Raw genomic sequence first — 25,035 nt, 5'->3', positions numbered from 1 at the left:
TCGGCATATACTTCTCAGAGGTACAGGCAAGCACAGGAGGACTATGGCTGACCAAGTTCGCAGACGACTGCAAACTAGGGGCTATAATTGACCCTCAAGCTGACACAGACATCCTCCAAAAGGATCTCACTGAGATGGATACCTGGTGTCAAAATCATGGCCTCAAGCTAAATGCCAAAAAGTGTATAGTCATCCCCTTTGGAAAAAACAACGTACCCACAAACTACCACATAGGTGGTAGTCCCCTAAATACGGAAGACGTAATAAGGGATCTGAGGACTGAAGTAGATAGTAATCTCTCCTTTGATAATCACATTGCCAAAGTGGTTAGAAAATTCTTCTATGTGGCCCACCTAATCACAAAAGGGTTCGCATCCAGATCAAAAGAGGTTATTGTGCCCCTCTACTCATCAGACCCATCATAGAGTACAATGCCCCATTTGGGATGTACCTTACAAGACACCTGCAACAGCTGGAAAGATCACAGAAGTACCTGACCAAGAGGATCACTGGCCACAAACAGATGCCCAATGCAGCTCGACTAAAGAAACTCCAGCTGTACTTGGTTGCATACCGCCTACTCAGAGGTGATCTCTGCCTGACATACAAGGCCATGTCCAACCCAGAACTGATGGACATGCTCCACCTAAAGAAAATCTTATCCTCTCGAGCCACATGCTCTAAGGATCTAAACCTCACTACAACAATAAATAGGATGTGCTGGAGGGAAAGATTCCTGTCCCAGAGACTTCCCATTCTTTGGAACAAGATTCCAATCTACATTAGGCAGAGCTCCTTGCTAACACTCTTCAAGACAAACCTTGACGAGTGGATGGGAAGCAGAAAGTTTACCCCAGGGATCACTTCAGTGGCTCTGCTGGACAGAGGCACAGGGAACTAATCTAAGGGGGTGGCGAAAGCCAACACATTCTGGCTAGGCTTATAAATACCTTTGGGCAAATAGCCTAGTACCTACCTATGAAACTATTAACCTAAGAAGGAGCAGGTGCCCAATTGGAAGCAATCTGTTCTTAGCCTGAACAAGCAAATAAGAGCACTAGTGAAATCCTCCAAAGCAAATGTCAAGTCCAAATTGGCCACATCTACTAGAGACAGTCATAAGACATTCTTCCCATATGTCCGCAGTCTCAAAGTAAGCACCCAGATCTGCTCGGAACTGGTGGTCAAGGACATCACATACACAAATGCCATAGATATAGCCAACCTGCTGGCTGACAGATTAAGCAAAAACTTCACTCCTCTGTACCCCCCCATCAGTAAATCAGGACATCTCCAGTGCTTGCTCCCTCCCCTTACCTCTAGGGAAACAGGTCATCACTGCTCTCTCAAAGGCAAAACATATGGCTTCCATGGGACCTGATTACATCCCAGGCTGCATCCTATATGAACTCAGGCAGAAACTTGCAGCACCATTAGGCACCCTATTCAACCAAGACCTGATTACCATCTTCGTCCAAGCTGAGTGGAGGACAGCTGCTATCATCCCTTTGCACAAAGGTGGAGCGTCCACGGATCTGAGAAATTATAGACCCATCAGCCTAACTTGATCCACAAGGCCATGGAATGGATTATCATGGACCACATTAACAAGGATATTGGCAACCTCCAAACACTCAATCCCACACAGTTTGGCTTTGTCAAGAGGAAGTCATGTCTGTTAAATTTGGTCAACTTTTTTGAGACAGTCACCAAAGTCATGGATGAGGGGAAGACATTGCACACCACCTACCTTGACCTGGCCAAAGCCTTTGATACTATTCCCTACTCTGGTATAATAGATAAACTCTCTCAACTAGGCGTCAATCCATATGTTACCAGATGGGTAGCAAACTGGCTCACTGCTAGAGCCCACCTAGTCAAAATAGGGGGAGCCACCTCAAGCAGTGGATCTGGAATCAGTGGCATACCCCGGTCTTGGGGCCTCTGTTATTTGGGATATACCTTTCTGAGATGCAGGCCAAAACCAGTGGGCTATGGCTGACCAAGTTTGCAGATGACTGCAAGCTGGGCCCTGTCATCAATTCCCCTAGTGATGTGGACATCTTCCAAGAGGGTCTCACCCAAACAAGTGACTGGTGACAGAAACATGGCTTCAAGCTGAGTACCAAAAAATGCATCAGCATCTCCTTTTGGGAGAGTGACTTCCCCACAGATTATCACATTAATAACAGAATCCTAAGCATGCAGTTAGTTATGAGGGATTTGGATGCCCAGATTGATAGTAACCTGACTTTTGACCACCATGTTGCTTCTGTTGTATGGAAAGCTTTCCACATGGCCCACCTCATAAGTAAAGGTATCTTATTCAGGGACAAGGAGGTCATAACTTCCATGTATTCTTCCCTTATAAGGTCTATTATTAAGTACAGTGCCTCTTTTGGCATGTACGTCGCAAAGCACATGCAGCAGCTGGAGAGACCACAGAGGTTCCTCACCCGGAGAATCCATGGCCTCAAACATCTGCCATACACAGATAGGCTGTAAGCCCTGTCACTCTGCTCAGTTTCATACAGACTCCTCAGCGGTGACCTCAGTCTGTCATACAAAGCAATCTCAGACCCTGCCTTGATGGGACTAATGCATATCTGCAAGTCAAGCTCCACTCAAGTAACCCACAGATGCAACCTCAACCTGGTTGTGACATCAATAGGACTTGTTGGCGGGACAGATTTGTGTCTCAGAGACTCCCCCATCTGTGGAATAGACTCCCTCTCCACATCAAGCAAAGTACCTCATTATCCCTTTTTATGCACAACCTGGATAACTGGATGGGAAACAGAAAATGCACCTCTAGGATTCCACCTGTGTCCCTGCTGGACAGGGGCATTGGGTGCTGACTTGTCTAAACATGGGCTAAACTCTTGACCAGGCTTATAAGGGCCTCAGAGCCAATAGCCTAGTAACTTCCTATGATCCTATATTGATCATTGCTGCAGTTAACCTTAGCTATATGGGTTATATATTGTGCAAAGGATTTATAACCCATGTAGCTAAGGCTACTGCAGAAGTGATCATTCAAACATCAACTGTTATGGTAAGTTTACTTACTCAACTGTATTTTCGTCATCAATTAAGATTTTATTTGGACAGAACTAAAGTGTTCAAAAAGTCAAAACATATTTTTGTCTCCTTTTCTAATACTCTTGTTGGGTAAACCTGTTTCAAAGGTGACCTTCTCCAAATGGCTTTCTGATTGTATTTCTTTTTTTGCATTTATCTAAAGGAATCCCTTTACCTGGTAAGCCTAGAGCTCATTCCACGAGCGCTGTTGTTACTTCAGTTGGCTTTTTTGCTCAGGCTTCTTTAAATGGTATTTCTATAGCTGCTGCTTGGGGTAGCACTCATATGTTTGTAAGTATTATTAGATATATAGTCCAGATCCAGGTTTACCTTTGGCTCCACCATTTTATTGAACATTTTTTTCCTGATGCCACCTTAGTTTGACTTGCTGGGGACTGTGTCCCACAGGCTGAGATGACTGGAAAAGACAAAATCAGATATAAAAGTTATGTACTTGGCATAATTCTAGATCCATGTTGTCTTCTTCTGTCCATCTCAACAATCCCTCCCTTCATTCCCTCTTCCAGATTGTCATCCTTTTGACCTACTTCTGGCTGACTGTGCAGTCAGGCCTGAAGCTTATATTTGGGGCTACTTGTGTAGCACTTTTTTCCCTACTTCCCTTGAGGAACTCACCTCTTTCATATTCTGGGAATGGGTTCCTTTTTCTGTATCAGTTTATGGCAACACAGTAGGACAAACTCAGTCTGAGGAAAATCTTTGAGGCAGTGCAATATAGGTAGAGGAGGCAGCACTTCGGGGCTGAAGTCTGAGGTGCCAATCTTGGGTCTGATAGCCACAGGTTGAGATGGACAAAAGAAGGAAACACTGCTCTAAAGTTTATGGTAAATACATAACTTTCATTTATTTGAAAGTAGCTTGCCCAGTTCTGCTTATTTTGCCTAACCTGAGGCCATAGGAATGTTACTGTTATACTACAACCACTGTCCTAATAAATTACCTTGTTGGCACAACAAAGGATTATGACAAAAAGCTTGAAATAAGGTACTGTGACAGATCTTGAAGGAGTGACATTTTTTTTACGTGTAAGTAAAGTGGACAATTGGCCTCTTTTCAGTCATAATCTGGTTACAAAAATAGCAGACAAAAAAAAGACCACAGTATCAGGCTATCTTTGTAGGTAAAGCAAAATATTATATCTTAATATTGCTGATGAATAAGTATGACCTGACCTGTACATTGGTAAGTAGAAAATGACTGCGTAAGAGCTCCTAGGTATTTATGATTGGCATCTGTCTGCAGTAATATTTTACTTTCTTCAAAAAAGGTTGGTAGTATCATTATTGATTTTATTTCATTCAGAAGAGGCTCCAAGCCTGTAAGCCATGTAATGAGAAATCACTAGAGGTACACACTAGGACTTTATTTGTGATGTCCACTGATTTTACCATAGAGACACTGGACCATGAAGTTCTTGCAAATGTTTCATATTTAGAGCCTTATGTGGTGACCTGCAGTGGTCAAGATTATTTAGTTTGAGGATCAAAATACAAAACAATAGGTTTTACATGTGTGCTGCATGTAACCAACATAAGGCAGTCTAGGTGACACAATGAGCAGCAAAGTCTTAGACGCATCTATGATAAAACTACATATTCTGTTTTCTGTGGACTTCAGCCTTTAATGTGTGGTTGCTGGGGCTAATGGTTATTACTATGAATTGTAGAGTACATTCCATGATGGAGCATAACCCATTCTACTGGAGTTTCTCTGGCTTCTTATGTAATCAGATTTACTGTTTTGTAGCAGGTTACTTACACAGGGTTTGTTCTATTAGTAGAATGGTAAATGTGACTTGAGTATGTATGAGGTGGATCAAGCCATACTCAAGTTCACGTTCAAGTTTAAAGTACTGTACAGTCAATAATTATACAATTGGAAGAAAAAAACAATAAAAAGTACAAAATGGAAAAAAAGCATATTTAAATTATATATAGTTAAATGAAAACTAAATAAATTAATCAGAAGCAGAAAATGTCCTTGGCTGATTCAGAAGAAGACATTGTGGGCCAAGGTATGCAAAGCAAGTAACTAACATGAAGTATCTGACTGCTTTGTATTAAGTGGTAGACCATTCCCAGACACATGAAGTGCAGAGTTACTTCTTGAAAACACATCAGGCAATTGACTTGTGATTACTTAAATTTAAGTTGTAAAAGGTATTCCTAGGTACTTGAGGTGTTCTCCATCTAGAACAGCGATTTTCCGGCAACTGTTCAGTTTACTGAACCATTTCTGGAAGCAGATACCATATTTTTTTGTCTTACTGATACTCTCCTGCTAACCTAATGGTTGCTGCTGTGTCTGCAGGTAGCCATTTTGTTCTGTGGGGCTTAGTTTTACAAACCACATAACTTGTACATACCAACTACATGGTCATGCTACAATAGAGAAAAAAAGACACAGAACGTGCGCAATCAGCATGCATGTTTCAAAGTGAGCTGCAACATTTAAACTTTGAAGTGCAGAACCATGATTGCATATACTTCTAAGATGTTTAGGTAAGTCAATTGCAGTGATTTGCTCTGTATGATTTTAACAGCAGCAAGCTGAAATATATTCAGAGGCTGTTATTTATGGGTTTTTTTCATTCATTTGATCACAGGCGGACATCAGTGTCTGTAATTTGTGATCACATCTATTTGTGGAGGGATTGCTTGGAGGATTTGTGAACTTTGGACTGCATGATTCTCACAGCAGCAAGCAGAAATACATTATTGTTGCCATTATTTATATATGTATTCATTCATCTGAAGTATACCCTGACCTGTCAATGCAAGCTCTCTTCTTTCCAACTGTAGGGTTTTGTAATATAATCACAAGGGTGAGAAAAGATGTTAAACACTTACAGTTCTGGACCAAAATCTCCAACTTATTAACTTAAAATCTGTACCACAGTAAGTATTTTTACAGAATGCTAGAAGCTTGAAAAGAAACCATAGCAGGAACATAGGATCATAGCAAATACAAGGCTGCTGAGTCTTAGGTTCATAGGACGATACTAGGCTATTGACCTGGAGGCCCTTATAAGCCTAGCCAAGAATTTCACACATGTTCCCACAAAGTCAGCACCTGTTTTCCCTGTCCAGCAGGGACACAGGTGGGATCCCAGGGGTATAGTTTCTGTTTCTCATCCAGTCGTCCAGGTTCCTCTTAAAGAGGGCTAGTGAGGTACTCTGCTTGATGTGGAGAAGAAGTCTGTTCCACAGATGGGGGAGTCGTTGGGACACAAATCTATCCCGCCAACAAGTTCTATTAATGTCACAGACCAGGTTGAGACCTTGTGTGCGTGTTGCGCGAGTGGAGTTTCACTTATGGATATGCAGCAACTCCATCAAGGCTGAGTCTCAGACGACCTTGTATGCCAAACACAGGTCACCTCTGAGCAGTCTGTACGAGACTGAGTAGAGGGACTGGGCTTTTAGCCTATCTGTATAGGATAGGTGTTTGAGACCCTGGATTTTCCTGGTCAGGAACCTCTGTGGTCTCTCCAACTACTACATGTTCTTGGCAAGGTACATGCCAAAGGTGGCATTGTACTCAATAATGAGTCTGATAAGGGAGGAGTACAGGGATGTTATGATCTCCTTGTTCATGGATGAAATACCCTTACTTTTGAGGTGGGCCGTGTAGAAAGCCTTCCATACAACAGAGTCAGCATGGTGGTTAAAAGGTTGCTTTCAACCTGAGTGCCCAAGTCCTTCACGACTGATTGCGTGCTTACTACGTTGTTATTAATGTGATAATTAGTGGGGACACCATTTCCCCCAAAGGGGATAATGATGTATTTCTTGGCATTCAGTTTGAGGCCATGCTTCTGGCACCAGTCATTAGTATGGTTAAGGCCCTCTTGGAGGATGTTCACATCACTAGGGGAATTTATGACAATGCCCAGATTGCAGTCATCTGCAAACTTGGTCAGCCACCGACCACTGGTCTTGGCGACCATCATGCTTGTCAATTCCCACCTTAGACTGGACCTTCCTTAACAAGGAGGGCTAGGCCAATGAAACCCATGAGCACCCATCCAATTATCCACTTCTCATTTGAAGGAAAATCGTGTATCACACTGCTTAATTTGCAGGAGTTCATTCCAGACATAGGGAGATGCTAAATGCAGAATCTGTCTCTCCACCTTGCTTTATTGATCTGCTGAAGCAAGTTTAAATCCCTTGTTCTGGTATTTGTGGGCCTGTTTGCTTTGTGAGGGTACAAGAGATCCTGAACTACTGGACCCTTTTATTGTTCAGTATGCAAGGCATAGCTTATCTCTGATAAGCCTATATAACACTGAACAAAGTGCCAGTACGTTTAGTCTTTTTGAGTAGCTTAGAGGTTTTAAGACTGCAATCCTCTTTTTTTAGGAACCTCTATGGTTTCTCCAAATGTTTGATATGTCGGTGAGGTACATTCCAAAGGGGTCATTGTATTCTAAAATTGGTTTGATAACTGCTGAATACAGGGAGACAATAACCTCTTTAGATCTGGATGATATTCCTTTGGCAATCAGCTGTACCAAGTAGAAAGACTAACAACTGTAGATACATGGTGACCATAGGGGAAGGAATCATTAACCCATTTTCCCAAGTTTGTACCTATATTTTCATTTTGAAGTTGGTTATTGTGTGCGCTATATGCCGGGGAATGATCAATCTGTCAAATGTGATAGTGCTTTTCTGGCATTTAATTTAAGCTCATTTTCAGTACACCGGGCATGTATAAGTGCATGTTCCTGCTAGAGAATGTCTGTATCAGAAGAGGATTTGACACTGACAACTAGTTTGCATCAGTAAACTTGGCTATCCATAGGTCTTGGTTTTTAGTCTGTAGGTCAGAGAAGTAAATGCTGAACAAAAGCACTCCTGGCACAAAGGCCTGTGGGACATCACTGGTCTCCTTCATGTTCTCTGATACTGTTTCTGCTGTCCCACTGTGTAGACTCTGGCTTTTATTCAATTTGCTATGCATTTTACCACATAGAGCTTTGTTTGTTTGTTTGTTCTTCTTTCGGCTTTTCCCGGTTAGGGGTCGCCACAGCGGAACTCCGGTCCACTAATGATTGTCAGTAGATTTTTTACAGGTGCCGAGGTGCCAGCTGAATGCCCAACCTTCAGAGAAGGCACACCCATTCTACGCATGTCTTTCGGATGCCACTCGACCGTGGGGAGGACATGCAGACTCCACACAGAAGACACTCCAGCCGAGAATCGAACGGGAGAACCTCTTGCTGTGAGGCAACAATGCTACTGCTGCACCACCGTGGCTGCATAGAGCTTTCTTTGTAATGCAGTTAATTTGTTGGCATCCATTTTTCTCCAAGGTACAGCATCACAGGATTTATTGAAATTTAATAAGTTGTAGGGTAGAAAGGGTACAGCCCCTGCAGTGATTTCTCTTAGATGTATGTGATCTGGAGGCCAAGATCCTCATTTCATCCATGACCTTTTTAAAAAATTGTAAAATGATCTATCAGTTTCCTTCCTAGTTAGAATGAGTGCATTTTATAGAAATGTGCTGATGAAATGTGACACTAATTTGAATATGATGTTTATTTTATTTATTTTTATTTAGCATCTGTTCACCAGGATAGTTCATCTGAGATGACTAGCATACCCTTTCCAGCAGAGGCTCATGGAGAAAAGCTTCACAGAAAAATGAGAAATTATGTAGCGAGAATAAATATGAGTGAAAAAATATGCATACAGTTTCAGGTTGAACAAGTAATCACATATCAGAAAAATGGGGCAAGAATATTGGAACAATGTGCTTAGATAAAAAAAAAAAAACTTCAAGACCACACATAAGCCTATTAGAAATAAGAAGCAGCACCATTAAGTAATGACAACCACAGACATAGTGCACAAAGTTTATACAGTGTTACTATGTTGAAAAGTGATAGGATTGTGCAAAAGAGTGTTAATTTAAAAGAGGCATGACTGAAATAATAAGATGAAGTACAGGAAAACAAGTTGATATGAAATCTTCACAAAATCTCTGTAAAGGAAAACTGGATGAAATCAGCAAGTAAACAATAAAAAGAACTGGAACACATAGTAATGTGATGTAGGAGAAATTTGTTAAGTATATTTTGAGTAGTCTTGTCAGTCAAGAGTAAGGCAGGAGAAATTTGAAAAACGTATATATTCAAGTAGTGTTGTTAGTCTGGGGTACAGAGGAGCATAGCCATATTTGTCTGAGGTGTTCTTTCAGATGTATATTAAACCTAGGTAGATTAACAATATGTTTTAAGTGGAAAGGAATGGAGTTTCATAGTTTTGCGACAAAGTTAAGAGTATAGTGAATCACCTGCTATGTATTTTGATCTGGTTGTTGTCAGGAGAGATTGTTTACCAGATTGTAAATGTATGGGCGGAGAGAAGTTTTGTAGATTTTGTATTTTGCAGGGTAGAACAGTTTTCAGACTAGTAGAGGAGCGTATGAGTGGTGATTAACTGTGTATATTTCAGATGTTGTTCTAGCCATTTCATTTCTTTTAGTGATAGGTAATAGTAGGAATAGGAAGGAAGCTTTTTTTTTTTAACAGATTTTGCAGTTGTATTGAATTAAGTTTAGGTATGGTAGATTCAAGGTTTGTAAGTATAGGATAAGCATATAGCAGTGATTGTAGTAGGTATGTAGATGCTAATAGTTTTTCTGGTGTGGTTGGTGAGACAGAATTTAGATCCTTATAAGGTCCCAAGTTTTTGGTTACTTTTTTTATTACATGGCGTATATGGTGGTCAAATTTTAGTTTTTCATCAACTGTGACACTAAACAGTTTGGTCTGGGTTACTATTGGAAAGAATGTTTTACAGTTAGAGGTAATGATAAAAGACAATTTCAGCTCTGTGGTATGTTTGGAGGTAAAAGGCATGAGTTTTGTTTTGTTAGGATTAAGAAGGAGATGGGAGTTAGATAGCCAGGTTTCAACCAAAGAAGATGAGTCTTGTGTAATTTTGTGAAGTATGGGAAGGGTTTGGCTGAGCAGATGATGGCAGACTCGTCTGTACATTGAATTATAGAGGCATCTTTGGAGGCATGGTACAGTGAGTTGGTATATATATTAAAAAGTAAAGGAGCAAGAATGAAGCCCTGTGAAACACCTTTAGAGACAGGAAGGAAGCAAGGACAAAAATGTATGTCACCACTTTATTGTCTGAATCCTGCCAGAGAGGTAGCTGTGGAATAAGAATATTATTGAATGAGAGTTTTAAAGAGAAATGTTCCTGTAAAAGCTTTTGCTGTGGGACTGTGTCAAATGCCTTTGATAGATCTAAGAAGATAGAAGAGACAAGGTAGCCTTTACTCTTTTCCTTGTTGATATTGTTTGTGAAGCTAAAAAGGGCAGTTGTAGTTCCATGTTTGGGTCTGAAGTCATGTATTGTATTGGTAATGAGATTATTTTTAGTTAGGTAATCCACAAATTGTGTATAAATGCATTTCAAGAGGATCTTGGTTAATGGAGATAATATAGCTATGGATGTATAATTCACTAAAGGTGTGGATGTGCCACCTTTATGCAGAGGTATACAGTAGATGCCTTCTTATCCGGCCTCTCTTTAACCGGCCATCAAATTTCTGCCATCGCCCTAGCAAAAGAAAATAGAGAAGAACAACACTTCTACTCCTCTGGGCTAAATAATGACAGACATTTGAGTTTTAGACTTCATATTCATTAGAAAAATGCATACCAACACAAATTATGTTATTCCAGGTGATTTATACCCTATAAATGCTATTTTGTATGCTTTTTCGGATTAACCAGCCATTTGTTTACAGCCTAAGGTCCGGTACCAGCGAGACTGGATAAGAGGGAGTCTACTGTAATATATAATGCTTTCCAGAGAGTGGGACTGAAGCTTTCATTTATGAAGTGGTTAATAAGAACTGCTGTGGGATGTGATAATGCTTCTTTTGCAGTACTTTGGTATTCTGTATGTAGGGTGTCGGCAGTTAAGGTTGTGGGTTTTAGTTTAAAAGGTGCCTTTTAACAGTATCTCTTGGAATAGGTTGGAAGCAGAAAAAGACATTTTTGTTTTCAGAAGCTGTTGGCAGAGTAAAGCTAGAAGGGTTTTCAGTAATTTAAGGACAGATTGGATAAAGTGAGAGTTAAATTGATTGGCTATTGAATCTGAGCATTTGCTGTTTTTAGTAGTTGACATAGTGGACTGACCTGGATTAAGTAGCTTGTTAATGGATTTCCAAAAAAGTCTGAGATTGATATGGTGTCTTTGTTGGAGGCTGAAGTAGTAGGATTGTTTATTAGTTTCTCTTTGACACTCGTGAGGTTTCTCATTTGCCTGAATTTTTCAAAAGATTTTATTGAGTTTTATTTCTATCCTTGCCTTCCAGGCCTTTTTCTGTAGCATAATTTTTTTTTCCTTAGTTAACCATGTAGTAGGTTTAGATTTTACTCTTTTAGTCTTGATAAGGACTAGTACAGTGGGATTACAGAATGTGACTGCCTCATTAATTGGAAGAGTTTTTAGTGGGGGTCCATTTTTTTTTTTTTTTTTTTTTTTTTTTTTTTTTTTTAGAATTTCAATGTATGTGTCCTTACTAAAAGATTCTAAGTTGTGTACTTGGTTAAAGGTTATTTTTTGTTAATGCTATTGTAGTGTCTAAGGGCAAATTTGGGCAGATAGTCACTTAGAATGTCAGGTAAAGAGTCCAAGATACTAACATAGTTATGATTACTGTTAGTATTAAGTTAAGTATCGACTGTCTACCACTTATTTTATCGATTCTAGTGGGACTGTGTATGACTTCAGAAAAGCCATAGAGGATTATTAGGTTTGGTGCTGGTACTGAGTTGATAGTTTGCCAGTCAAAATTAAAGTCTCCTAGTTTAATTATTTCTTGATGAATTATATCTTCAGCTATGGTTGTATTTTTGCCCGGGGGAATGTAAGTGGCTGAAAATATGAGTCTATATTACCAGATCGAAAACCCGTTTCAGCGAACACCACAAGACTGACATGAGTAGAGTGAACTACAAATACGCCGAACCCCCTAAACCGCAAATTTTCAAATCTCGAACCGTCATAGTCGGCCAACACCACCATGCACTACTTACTACATACCCAAACATAATAAATAAAACACATACATACACTAACCAAACCCTACTTCTAACCCTACACTAAACCTTACATACATTGCTATCTATGCACTTACCTTAACCCGCACCCTAACCCTAAGGTCCGTAACTATTGCACACTTACCCTACAGACATATACCCAAACAAAACAAATAATCCGCACACATACACTTAAAACCCTACTTCTAACCCTACACTAAACCTTACATACATTACCTATCTATGCACTTACCTTAACCCGCACCCTAACCCTAAGGTCCGTAACTATCGCACACTTACCTTACGGAGCTATACCGCAGACAGGCCAACCATGACACTTCAACATTTCGTGTTTCGCGGTTTTGAACGTTCGCCGTTACCGTAGTTCGTGCTATACGTGTTGGTCTTGTGGTGTTCGCTGAAACAGCGTTTTGATCAGGTAATATAGACCCTAAATACATATGGCATTTGGTTATCTGTTTTGAGTTGAGAGATTAAGTGTTCAGCATTGTGGAAGTATGGAGAATTTTTTAGACAGAGAATTATATCTAATTATTTTTTGTATATAATGGCTTCTTCTCCTGCTTTCTCTTTTTTGTCTCTCTAGTCTAAGGATACTGTAGGGGGTAGTACTTGTTCATCAGATACTTCTGTTTTTAGACAGGTTTCTGTGATAATGAGTATGTCTGGGGGGGGTACTGTTCTATACATGGATGAATTTCTTGAATTTTGTTGGTTAAGCTTTGAACATTTGCACTGAAGAGTAGAATGCTAGAATGTCTATTAAGGAAGGGAAGCAACGTGGACTTGGGGTCAGTTGAGGTGATGAAATATGCCTATAGATGTCCAGTGCTCCCATTCTTTTCTTATCCAATACCACTTTTTTTCCATCTTACTGTTTATCTCCAATCCATATGAAGTCCCTCATCCAATCTCTAATTTTGGAAACTAATGCTGTATGTCAGGGAGAGAAAAAACTTTGCTTAAATACAAGATATAGGGGAGCACATGCCAATGAAATATAGTTACTTTATGGTCCAACTCTAAGTTTAACTACTTCCATTTCCTAAGATTGGTTTGTATTTTTTCCTTGGACCCACTCATATGATAGATTTATTAATTCTGCATAAGTCTGTCCTAGCTGTATCCCCAAGTATTTAATTTAAATTCCTCATTACCAGCGATATTTATTCATATCCAGCTGGTAACATTCTGTTATGTTTATCTCAAGAACCTTGATTTTCTCCTCATTTATCTCTTATATCTTATAACCTGCCCCCTCCCCAAATTTTTGTAATACCTTAAGCAATCTACCTTATACCTTACCTGTATCTTACTAATAATCCTTTTTTGAATGTGAAAGTGTCAGAAGTATATCTATATATAGTCCTATCTTAAGCTCCATCATTTTCCAGCTATAATCTGTGATCTGTGACTACTTCACTTTACTGGCCAGAAAGTCCAAACAGAAAGGGAACAGTAATGGTGGACAGCCTTACCTAGTGTCCCTTGTGAATTCTGTTGACTCTGTAATAATCCTTGCACATTCACCCTTGTACATGGCTTCAACGTGAACCTCCTTAATGAGATGAATAAACTCTGTAAGAAAACCCGTCTGTTCCAAAACCGTAAAAAGAAACTTCCCATTCAATCTTGTAAAAGGACTTTTCAGCATCCAAAGAAACCACTGCAAGTTGTTCATCCTTGTTAGTAGCATCTTGAATTATCATGTGTGTGTGTGGACAGTATTGTCAAAAGTATGCCTTACTGCTACAAAATCACATTGACTGAGGTCCACTACCTTTCTATGCCATTCTGCTTGCTAAAACACCTTATAATCATAATTTAAGACTGATGTTGGATGGTAAGAGTTGGGGAGGGACAAATCCATTCCGCCTTTGGGAGTATCACTATTTGGGAGTACCACTAATATCCCCTCTTCTTACATTGTGAGTATGTTACTTCCACTGATTATATTGTTGAACATTTGAACCCAAGCCTTTATCAAATTATCACCCCCAACAATTTTTATATCTGAATGGGAAAACCATCTTCACCCAGGGACTTCCTCAGTTTAGCTTATTTTATAACTTCCTTGACAACCTGCACTATTATACTTTTGAGCAGGATTCACAACCCCACCCCATTACTTTTTGGCAGGGACAACCTTCTAAGGTAAGTCCTTATTCTTTTTATCTGATCTTCCATAGTGGAATTCCATTTATATAATTATTCCTATAGTTTTTAAAAGTATCCCTGTCTTCTGCAGTAGTATTGAATATGTCCTACTTAGCTCTCTTCCTCTACTGAAATACCTTTCCACCTTTTGCCGGTGCAACTGCACTTCCAGTGCCCTCATAAACGTTGAAGTGACCACATAGTACAACTCCTTTATGGCCACTCTATGAGCTTGAGCTGCAAGATTTCCATAACTTATTCTCCACTAGCCGAAATTCAGATTTCAAGTCCCTTAAGCCTATCCCCTCTTCTCCAAACAGGGTAGTACCATTTCTCTATAGATTACTTATTGAAGTCAAAAACTGTCTTCTATACTGCCTTACCATTTCCCCATTACTTATGTGTTTGAACTTCATGGATTCTTTCAACTCTATCTTACAGGTATCCCAGGCCAACAGAGTTACTTTGTCTTGTATTTTAATTCTCTCCTTAAGATAATGCATTAGCCATTTCATCTGGTCCTACTTATTTAACAAATAGGTTGAAAGTCTCTAATGTGTTTCATATAACTCCCTCACTTGCCCTTTGACATGAATTTGAATATATATGTGATCTAGTATTACCACTGGTCCCACTCTGCAGGTTTTCACTATCGTCTTATGCTTGATCGCCAAGTGTATATTTTGAAAGTCTAGATTATGCTTCATAGTATTCTCTGTGTGCCATAAAGTGTGTCTGTTTAATACAGTACTAACAACTTTAATAATAAAATGTCCCACTAATGCATTTGGATGTATAGCATATATGTCAGGTAAGGACTTTGCACCTAACACATAGGGGTAAACAAGTGAATTGTAAAAGTACCCATTAGCTACACAGACGCTGGAATGCTTAAAGCATATCACCATTTGGCAAATGGTTTGATCTTGACAACATTACCAGCTCATTTTCTCCCTTCTGCTAAAAACAGAAACTGAAGACTAGGTAGGTATATGTAGGTTTTTGCATGGTAGCAGAATTACTTCTTTTTTCCGTGTAGTATCTTGAATAAGTCGAAGGAGAATGTTTGTAAGTAACACAATATATGAAATTATCTGTTCTTGAAAATTATTACTTGAAAGTGCTTGATTATGTATTTAAGGTTCTAAAATATCTGTTTTGCAGGTCCTTCCTCGGTGAAACTGGAGAACAAAGGAGACCTTTCCTTCTTCAGGAAACAAGAAGAGGTATGCAGTGTATTTGACCACACTCTATGAGAATGGTCTTAGATGCTAATATTAAACCAAATCTATAGAGGGAAAAATATTCTTACTAAAAAATGCGTATCTCTAAATGAATTCACTACAATGCTGGAATGTGTATAACATTTCCTTTTTTGATGAACCCTATTGTTTGCGCTAAATGTTTACACAACATGGTACATTTAACTGTCAGTTACTGTAATAGTAGTATGGAACCAATCAAAGCAGCATTTTTGCTCCTTAAAAGTGTATATATGTATAAATATACACACACATATATATATGTATGTATGTATGTATATATATATATATATATATATATATATATATATATATATATATATGTATATATAAAACACATCTAACAACATTTGTTTCACTAGTACATGCACCTATATTTATAAAAGATCCCTGACTTCATTCATACGATTCCTCAGATGATCAATTAATGGCCCCCTAGCACAAGCCTTTCCTGCAGAAGTCCATAAGCTCAGCAGAGAAGTAATTCATCACTGAAATCAAAGGAAATCTGGAAAGTTGCACGGCCATCACAGTGTCCTCCCTACAAAGTCCTTCTCTCCATCTGCACTCTAATATTTATTACTTCTGTGTACTAGCCCCAAAACTATGGGAGTAATTTCCTCCTGATTTACCTTATTACACACAGTCACAGGCCACAGTTCAGACAATACTTGCTAAAACAGTTTTAATGCAATTGTCCATCTTCAACTGTGTAGTAACCATACCTCCCATATCCTTGATTAACTCACTCATCCTAAACTGTGATTCATCTTACCAGACCATTGCTTCTCTAAACCCACTATACATAATCTAATCCTATCTTGCATCTTATGCATTTCTATTATTTTTCCTAACCTATGACCCATACTTCTACTTCTTTTGTTTTAACATTCTTCTCCCTTTTCTATTCCAATTATATAACTATACATATTAGTTAGACCTTCTATATATATTTTTTTGTCAGATTGTCTATGCTTACACATAGATATAAATCATTATTTGCATACTGTACATTGATTTCATGTTGTGTTTTCCATCCATTCTACAATGGTTGGATCTCAGATCTCATCTCAGATATGGGTATAGCTGCTTCCAAGCTTTGGATCTGGTGCTCAGGCTCCACCTGCTTCCCATAATCCTTGTGGGAAGAGCAAGCTACCTCAGCTGTTGTTTGCCACCTGAAGAGCTTGAATGGATCTTTGTGTTTAGAATTTGGATTGGATAATTAAAACTTTTTATTCTAGATATGTAACATTTTGCCTCCCTGTTTTCAAATGTATTCATTATTAACCCTCCCACTTGTCTTTCCATATTCACTGTTTTGAGTTTTTCAGTTATAGTAATAATAGAAAATGTTTCTATTTTGCTATTTCTTTTCTTACAGAGTACCTTTATATGTTAACATCTGGAGTTATATACATAAAAATAATAAGTCCTTTCACTCCCATTCTTTCCTTCCTTATAGTTTTTTCATTGTGGTCAGGATGTCAGATAAGCCAGCCAACTTTAAGAAGTGTACTGCTTGTTCCCACATGCTACCGTACTCAGATGTGCTTGAGCCTGTTACCCCAGGAACCCGTCTCTTATTTCACAAGATAGACCTTAATATCCATCTAGGTCTCCTTCGTCTTCTACTTTCTTGAGGTCATCTAGGTTCTCTCAGAGCCTCACTGAAGCTGACGTGGACAGGATGATGAGGCATTTCCTTTGGACCCAGATCCAGTTGGGGGTGCTCCCGGCGTCAACCACTTTTGGATCCGGAAGAAATATCTCTTGTCTTCAATCTTTAATGGCTCTTCCAGTCTATCTCCTCAGATCTGAGTCCTTGGATCCAGCCCTGGCTTAGGGTAGGTCTGCATCAGAGCTAAGTTTACACTCTTCCTCAACCCCAATAAGTTCTCTGCCAAATTGAGCTCTGGCATATTCAGAGCTATCCGAGTCATGGATCTGAGCCTCTGGCACTGATTCTGACAGGATGAGATCAGATCCAATGTCTTTGGATCCTTTCCTTCCTTTAGGGGCATTGGCACTTGATAGTTTGGGTCCTGCATCAGCCTCAGATCCCTGTCAAATGGCTTTCAGGGTAGAGCCACTTTCAGGAGTTTAAGCTCCTGCAGCGAGGCTCCCCAGATCTGTTTTGAGTTTGGTGTTCAAGGCTTTTGAGAGAGTACTCTCTTGGCTTATAGAGGGATCTACCCTTTCAGAGCTGGATCCAACCCATCCCCAAATGATTTCCCAGGGTCCATAGTCTACTGTCATGGTCCCTTTGGGACAGACAATTTCTGAAAGCTTTGAACCTGTTCGCTCTAGACAGACTATATCTGTTTCCAGCAAGTACAAGCATTTCCATCAGAAGGCATGTCTGGATGAGGCTTTGTGATTTTGTGGAACATTTCAAAGCATCTTTCATCAATGCTCCTTATGATGAATCAGCTTAGTTTCTTTGACTTTCAGACCAAGCAATCTCCAGAAGTGAGAAGGATGGCAAATCCATTTCTGCCATAGGGATCAAATTGTCTACCCTTCAAAGGACCTTCTCCAGAAATCCAAAGGGTGGTAAGAGAATTTGGTTTGGAAATCCCAGATTTTTTCATCTGACCCCAAAGCACAGGGGGAAACTCTCTTAATGGATGTGTTTCAAGAGGCAGAGGTGGCCCTCAAAACCAAGGCTTCAGTGGTCCTTTCTCAGAGAAGCCTTTCCAGCACTCCTGAATGTTTGCCCGACTGTCATACTCTGGAGGCAGTCGGGGGGAGGGGGTCCGCTTGTCCCTGCACCCAGCAACGTCAACATTCATAATTCAAGACAAATGGCTGCAGAGGATTGTAACTAGAGGCTACCTTTTCACACTTCTCCGCCACTTCAGAAAAGAATCCCTGATGTTCCACCCTCACAAAGGGAAGTAACCACTTTAGAAATAAAGAACTTTCTAAGACATCAAGTCATCCAATAGGTCCCTCCAGACCAGAGAGGATCTGTTGTTTACTCAGTTTCTTTTTAGTGTCAAAGAACAATAGGGATGTAAAGCCAAATTTGTTCCTAAGTCAATGGACACATCTGTAAAGCAAACAAGATTCTGGATCGTCACGGCTCAGTCCATTCTTCCCTTGCTGAGGAAAGATGACTGGATGTGCTCAATAGATCTTCAGAATGCATACTACCGCATACAGATGGACAGGCACTTCAAGAAGTAGCTGCACTTCTAGCTAGCAGACAGTCATTTCCATTTCAGAGCACTGCCCTGTAGACTCACCAATCCTCAAGGATGTTCACCAAGTGTATGGCAGTGGTGGCAGCTCATCTTTGACTGGAGGGTTTCTGAGTATTCCCATACCTGGATGACTGGCTCATCACTGCCCCTAACAGGAATTTGCTAATTCGAAACAGGTACTCCTTGCTCCAACTCTGCACAGACTTTGGAATCACACTGAATTTAAATAAGTCCAGGTTGTAACCAGTTCAATCTGTGGAATTTGTGGGACCAACTTTAGACACAAGAACTCCAGACAGCGAAGCTTCCTCCTTCAAGAATTGCATCTCTTCACCAACAAGCCCTAAAACTTCAATTCTACCAGAAGCAACCTGCAAAGATTAATTTTCCACTTTCTAGGCTTCATGGTCCATGGCTGCTTCAATCACATTACTACCACAGGCCAGATTTTATATGAATGTTCTTCAGTGGACCCTGGCAGTTCAATGGTTAGTCAGAAAACAAGCTTTATCCTTTCTAGTCATTCTAATGAACATTTTCAGAACCTACATACAGTGGTGTCTAGAATCTCTGTATGTTCTACAGGGACGTCCATTCATTCTGCCTCTCCTCAAAGCTTCAGTGACCACAGATGCTTCCCAACTGGGGTGGGGGGCATTTCTTGGAAAAAACAGTAAAAGACACATAGTCACAGACAGAGGCCAGTCTTCACATCAGTATATTGGGGATGAGAGTAGTCCTTCTAGCTTTCCAGGCCCAACAAGACTCTGTCCTCTTGGGTGTGATTTCCATCCAGACAGACAACATGGCAGTTGTTTGGTACATCAGTAAAACAGGGAGGAACCAGATGCTATCCTTTGTGTCAAGGGGCCATGAGAGTGTGGCAATGTTTTCTTTCTGCTTTCTAATTGCAGTGCATGCCTTGGGAAAATTCAACATGGTGGTGGACAAGTTGAGCAGATCTATTATGCTCCCTCATGAGTGGTCCCTCAACCCATTAATAATGGAGTGGATTTTCAGTCGCTGGAGCCAACCTTATCATAATCTCTTTGCTTTCATTCCATGACACCAAATGCAACAAGTTCTTCAATCTAATTCCCTATGAGGGGTAATCAAGGGATGCTGTAATGCACCCATGGCCCCGAGACTCTTTTACACCTTTCCTCATGTTGCCACTGATTCCAAGGTTGCTACAGAGGGCATCAGCAATGAAGGTCACAGTAATCCTAACAGCCCCTCATTGGCCTTGACAAGTGTAGTTTCCATTCCTCTAACCTCATGTAATGCACCCTCCTTGAGTACTGGTCTCAGATCCAGATCTACTTTCTCACCCGTCAAAGTTGACTCACCCAAACATTCAGTCCCTCAAATTCACCGCATGGTTTCTCCAATTTCAGTGATGATTCAGCAGTCCAGGTTGTCTTCTCCAGTTGCCCACATATTGTCCTCCTCCCAGAAACTTTCTAGTAGGAAAGTTTATAAAAGCATATGGAAAAAAGCTTTCTGTCTGAGCTATGGAGAAAAATATTGACCTCGTTTCAGCCCCTCTTCCAACAGTCATGGACTTCCTTGCACATCACTTCCAAGGTGGTGTCAGCTGTTTATCTATCAAGGTACAGTAAGCTGCAGTTTCTTCCTTCCACATAGTTGAAAATCACACTCCTATAGCTTCTCTTAGGTTATTCAAGTCCTTCCTTTGAGGTGCATTTCTACTTCAGCTTCATCTTAGAGATCCATTTCCTCCTTGTGATATTACTATATTTTTGCAGACCCTGAATGCCCCTCCCTTTGAACCTGCTGCAGTGTTGACCTGAAGTTTTTATCCTGGAAAACTTATTCCTGGTGGCTATCATAGATTCATAGGGTCATAGGTGTGTAGTAGGCTAATGACCATGGAGCCCTTACAAGCCTAGCCCATAGAAGTGCCCTGGCATCGTGCCACACTTTTGTCAGAACATGAGTGACCGGTGTTCCACACCTGAAGTCAGTGCCTCATTGGTCCGATCCGACCATAAGCTAATTACCCTAGATATCCACATCGTGCCCCCACCCCCCATTAAGGAAACCATGGTAAAAAATTTCTCCAAAGCCAACTTCATGCTTCTTAAGACAGAAGTGGTGAACTTCATGGCATCCATGCAGATGGACAATACAGTTACGACTACTGAATCCTACACAGTTGCACTTTATAAGCATTTACATGAGTGCATGGATCGTGCTATCCCAAACAGAACCAAGACACTATCCTCCAAAAAAAGGAAGCCAATTTGGTGGTCCCCTGCCATAAACAAACTTGAACAACAGAAGGAAGAAACTGTTGCAAAAGAGAGTAAAATCCCACGAGTGGAGTAGATCCCTGGTCAGCCTCAGTAAGAAGCTGCGATCCCTGATAAAATCCTCCAAAGCTAGTTACGAAAACAAAATCGCCACTGATTCTAAAGACAACCACAAAGCATTCTATAGCTATGTCAAGAATCTCAATGGCAACACTCAGATCTGCTCTGAGTTACAGCACAATGGCACTAAATATACAGACCCAACTGATATTGCCAACATCCTGGCAGATAGGTTCAGTGCTAACTTTACCCCCCTCTCACCCCCTAAAGAGCCCAACTCTATACCGGAAGAATGCAAAGTTCCTGTAATCACGGCTGCACAGGTAAAAACACACTCTCCAAAGCCAAGAACACAGCATCCATGGGACCAGACAACTTCCCAGGCTGCGTTCTACATGAACTACAGAACGAACTGGCACCCCACCTAAGTACCATGTTCAATCACAGCCTCACCTCAGGCTTTGTGCCTGCTGAATGGCACACAGCAATGGTTATCCCACTCCACAAGGGGGGAGCCACCACGGACCCCAGAAACTGCTGCCCCATTAGCCTGACAAGCCTGGTCTGCAAGGCCATGGAACGTATCATCATGGAACTTATAAACAAAGACATTGGTAATCTCCAAACTCTGGACCCCACCCAGTTCGGGTTTGTAAAAGGCAGATCATGTCTCCTAAACCTGATAGACTTCTTTGAAGCAGTCACCAAAGCCGTAGACAAGGGTAAGGTGGTTCACACAGCCTATCTAGATCTTGCCAAGGCTTTCAGCACCATACCCCACTCTGGAATTATAGATAAACTCACTAAACTAGGTATAAATCCCTATGTCATAAGATGGGTTGCCAACTGGCTCAATGACAGAACCCACACTGTGAAAGTAGCAGACTCCAAATCCGACTTCAGACCAGTGACAAGTGGAGTACTACAGGGTTCAGTCCTGGGTCCTCTCTTGTTTGGTATCTACTTCTCTGAAGTACAGGCTAACACAGAAGGTCTTTGGCTAACGAAGTTCGCAGATGACTGCAAACTAGGAGCCATAATTGAAACTCCTAACAATGTAGACATCCTACAAAAGGGCCTCACTGAGACAGATGCCTGGTGTCAAAGCCATGGCCTCAAGCTCAATGCCAAAAAGTGCATTGTCATCCCCTTTGGTAAAACTCTGTACCCATGAACTACAACATAGGCGGTAGTATACTTAACACCGAAAGTGTGATAAGAGACCTTGGGACACAGGTGGACAGTAGTCTCTCCTTTGATAATCACATCGCCACAGTAGTCAGGAAATCCTTCTACGTGGCACACCTCATCACAAAAGGTTTCTCATCCAGAAAAAAAGAGGTCATTGTTCCCCTCTACTCATCACTCATTAGACCCATTATAGAGTACAACACCCCTTTTGGTATGTACCTCACAAGACATCTACAACAACTGGAAAGGCCGCAGAAATACCTCACAAAGAGGATTACCAGCCTCAAACAGATGCCCTACGCAGACAGTCTCAAAAAACTCCAGCTTTACTCCGTCGCATATCGCCTACTCAGAGGTGATCTCTGCCTAACATACAAAGCTATGTCAAACCCAGAGCTGTTGGACATGCTCCACTTAAAGAAATCCCAATCCCTCCGAGCTACACGCTCTAGGGACCTAAACCTTGTCACCACAATAAACAGAACATGCTGGAGGGATAGATTCCTGTCCCAGAGACTTCCCATACTCTGGAATAAACAACCTATCTATATCAAACAAAGCTCCTCATTAGCACTCTTCAAGAAAAATCTTGATGATTGGATGGGAAATAGGAAATTCACCCCGGGGATCACCTCTGTGGCTCTGCTCGACAGTGGCACAGGAAAATAATTTTCTTGGGTGGCAAAAGCCAGGGTACCTTTTTGTCTGGGCTTGTATAGGCCCCAGGGCCAATAGCCTAGTACCTACCTATGAACCTAAGAAGAATATCTGAGCTACACACTTTATCCTCATAGCCTCCATACCTACTTTTTCACATGGACTCTCCATGGTGGCTTATGAATCATCCATTAATCAGTCCATAAATCTTCCAGTTTTCTTCCCAAATTTCTCAAATACGGGTGAATATACTCTGCATTTAATGCATGTTCATTGTCAGTTATGTTTTTATCTGTATGGAACAAAACCCTGAGGTAGCTCAATCTTCTCATAAGGATTATGGACATGGGTAGGAGCCTGAGTAATGGATCCAAAGCTTGGAAATGGCCATATCCAGATCTAAGACTGGATTGGAGGCCCATCCTTTGAGGAAAGGATGGAAACAGACAACACGGATCTATTGTCATGATGAATACATAACTTTTATTTTTGTCATGTTATGATGTAACCTGCTGTGAACCTATAATTGGTCATTGTCTTATTAGTGTTCTACCCTAGTAGCTAAGTCATTGTGGCCCGATTCCTCTCATAAATCAGAATGATACAGTGGTCCTGGTCAGTTCCAAGAATTCTAACCTAACCATGCCACTGAGAACACACACACCCATCCTTCCTCCCACTGAGAGATAAGCAGGCCAAGTCTCTTCATTCCTTTGTTTCCCAAGGTGACTCTACTAATAGCTGTGCTATTATTTGAACACAGCTTGTTCGAGTTGTAATCATGGCTCTGTTCCTCTATGTTATGAAGCCGACCTTGGAATTGGTAGATGATTTTCTGTCCTGACTTTTTATGCATTACTTCTATTCTTGTATTACTTCAGTAATATAATTTGACTTGAGTTTTCCTTTGTGTCGATTATTTATTTGTAAAGAGAATTTTTAGGTATGGAGTCTGCATAAGTCTATTTGTCCAAGTTTTTTTTTTTTTGCATATAGTGGTAGCTAGTGCACAGGATTAAAACTATGAGCTGATAAGCTACTTCCTATAGTCCAGGGTTTGACTCCCTTAAACTATATTTGCTTACTGTATGACTCTGAGGAAATAACTTACCCAGAAAGTGCTGTGGGGCAGTTTGAAAATTGGGTTTTGGCTCTTTAATGGTCTCTTGAACCACATGCCTCGTAAGTATCTATGAACCTACCCATATGTATATATAGTGCATGTACCTCTGTATGTACGCCTATATACAAACACGCACACACGTGTGTGTGTGTGTGTGTGTGTGTGTGTGTGTGTGTGTGTGTGTGTAGCAAAGTAGGTGCAAGCTTGCCATTTCTGACATAATGCAAAAGAAAATCCATTTTTCTCCACAGTACAGCATCATAGGACATTAAAAATTAGCTAGTAAGTTATAGTTGTGAAGGGGGTGCAGCCCTTGCAGTGATTTGTTTTACACATATGTGATCTGGAGGGGAATATCCTTTTTTCATCCCTGATCTTGTTTCAAAACATTGTAAAAGGACTTGTCAGTTTCCTTCATAGTTGCAATGAGTTAACATTGTAGAAATGTACAGCTGACACACGACACTTAAGTTACATGAATAAAGATATTTTAATTAGTAATACAGTCTGAGATTCATAAATACACAAATTAAGTATTCTGTATTAGCAGATATTACATAATTCCAGGTGTTGCATTCAACAGATTCATCAGGAGAACTTGGATTCACCACCAACCACATGGGACATAGAAATGGGATCTTTTACAAAGTTATTTGTAGCATAGTATAAAATAATGATTTCCAGTAAACCTGTAAACTTTTTTTATCTGTGAAAGGCATATGCAACTATGTGAGTTTACTACTGCAGAAGCACTTGGTTTCATTAACTAATTTGAACTTCAAGGCAGCAATATGATCTGATGTTGTCAATCTTCACACAATGCTTGACTGTAGCTCGGTTCCGAGCCTCAGAACCGACTCGGCCGTTATTCCAACTCGCTCCTTCCAAAAACTCTCGA

At 40.5% G+C, this 25,035-nt stretch overlaps 1 protein-coding gene across 2 annotated transcripts in view; it reads left to right on the top strand.

Annotated features, from left to right (window-relative positions):
• Positions 1-25,035, top strand: part of LOC122787701 (outer dynein arm-docking complex subunit 4-like) — a 1,060,374-nt gene that overhangs the window by 232,040 nt on the left and 803,299 nt on the right. For both annotated transcript variants that reach the window (XM_044054554.1, XM_044054553.1), the window contains exon 4: positions 15,524-15,585. In XM_044054554.1, coding sequence (XP_043910489.1) covers positions 15,524-15,585 — 62 coding nt within the window. The remainder of the gene's footprint in view (positions 1-15,523; positions 15,586-25,035) is intronic.

The sequence above is a fragment of the Protopterus annectens genome, chromosome 13.part0 (assembly GCF_019279795.1).
Source record: "Protopterus annectens isolate FY-2018-M chromosome 13.part0, PAN1.0, whole genome shotgun sequence".
Lineage (NCBI taxonomy): Eukaryota > Metazoa > Chordata > Ceratodontiformes > Protopteridae > Protopterus > Protopterus annectens.
Note: the sequence above shows the minus strand (reverse complement) of the source record. Positions and strands in the feature narration are given on the sequence as shown.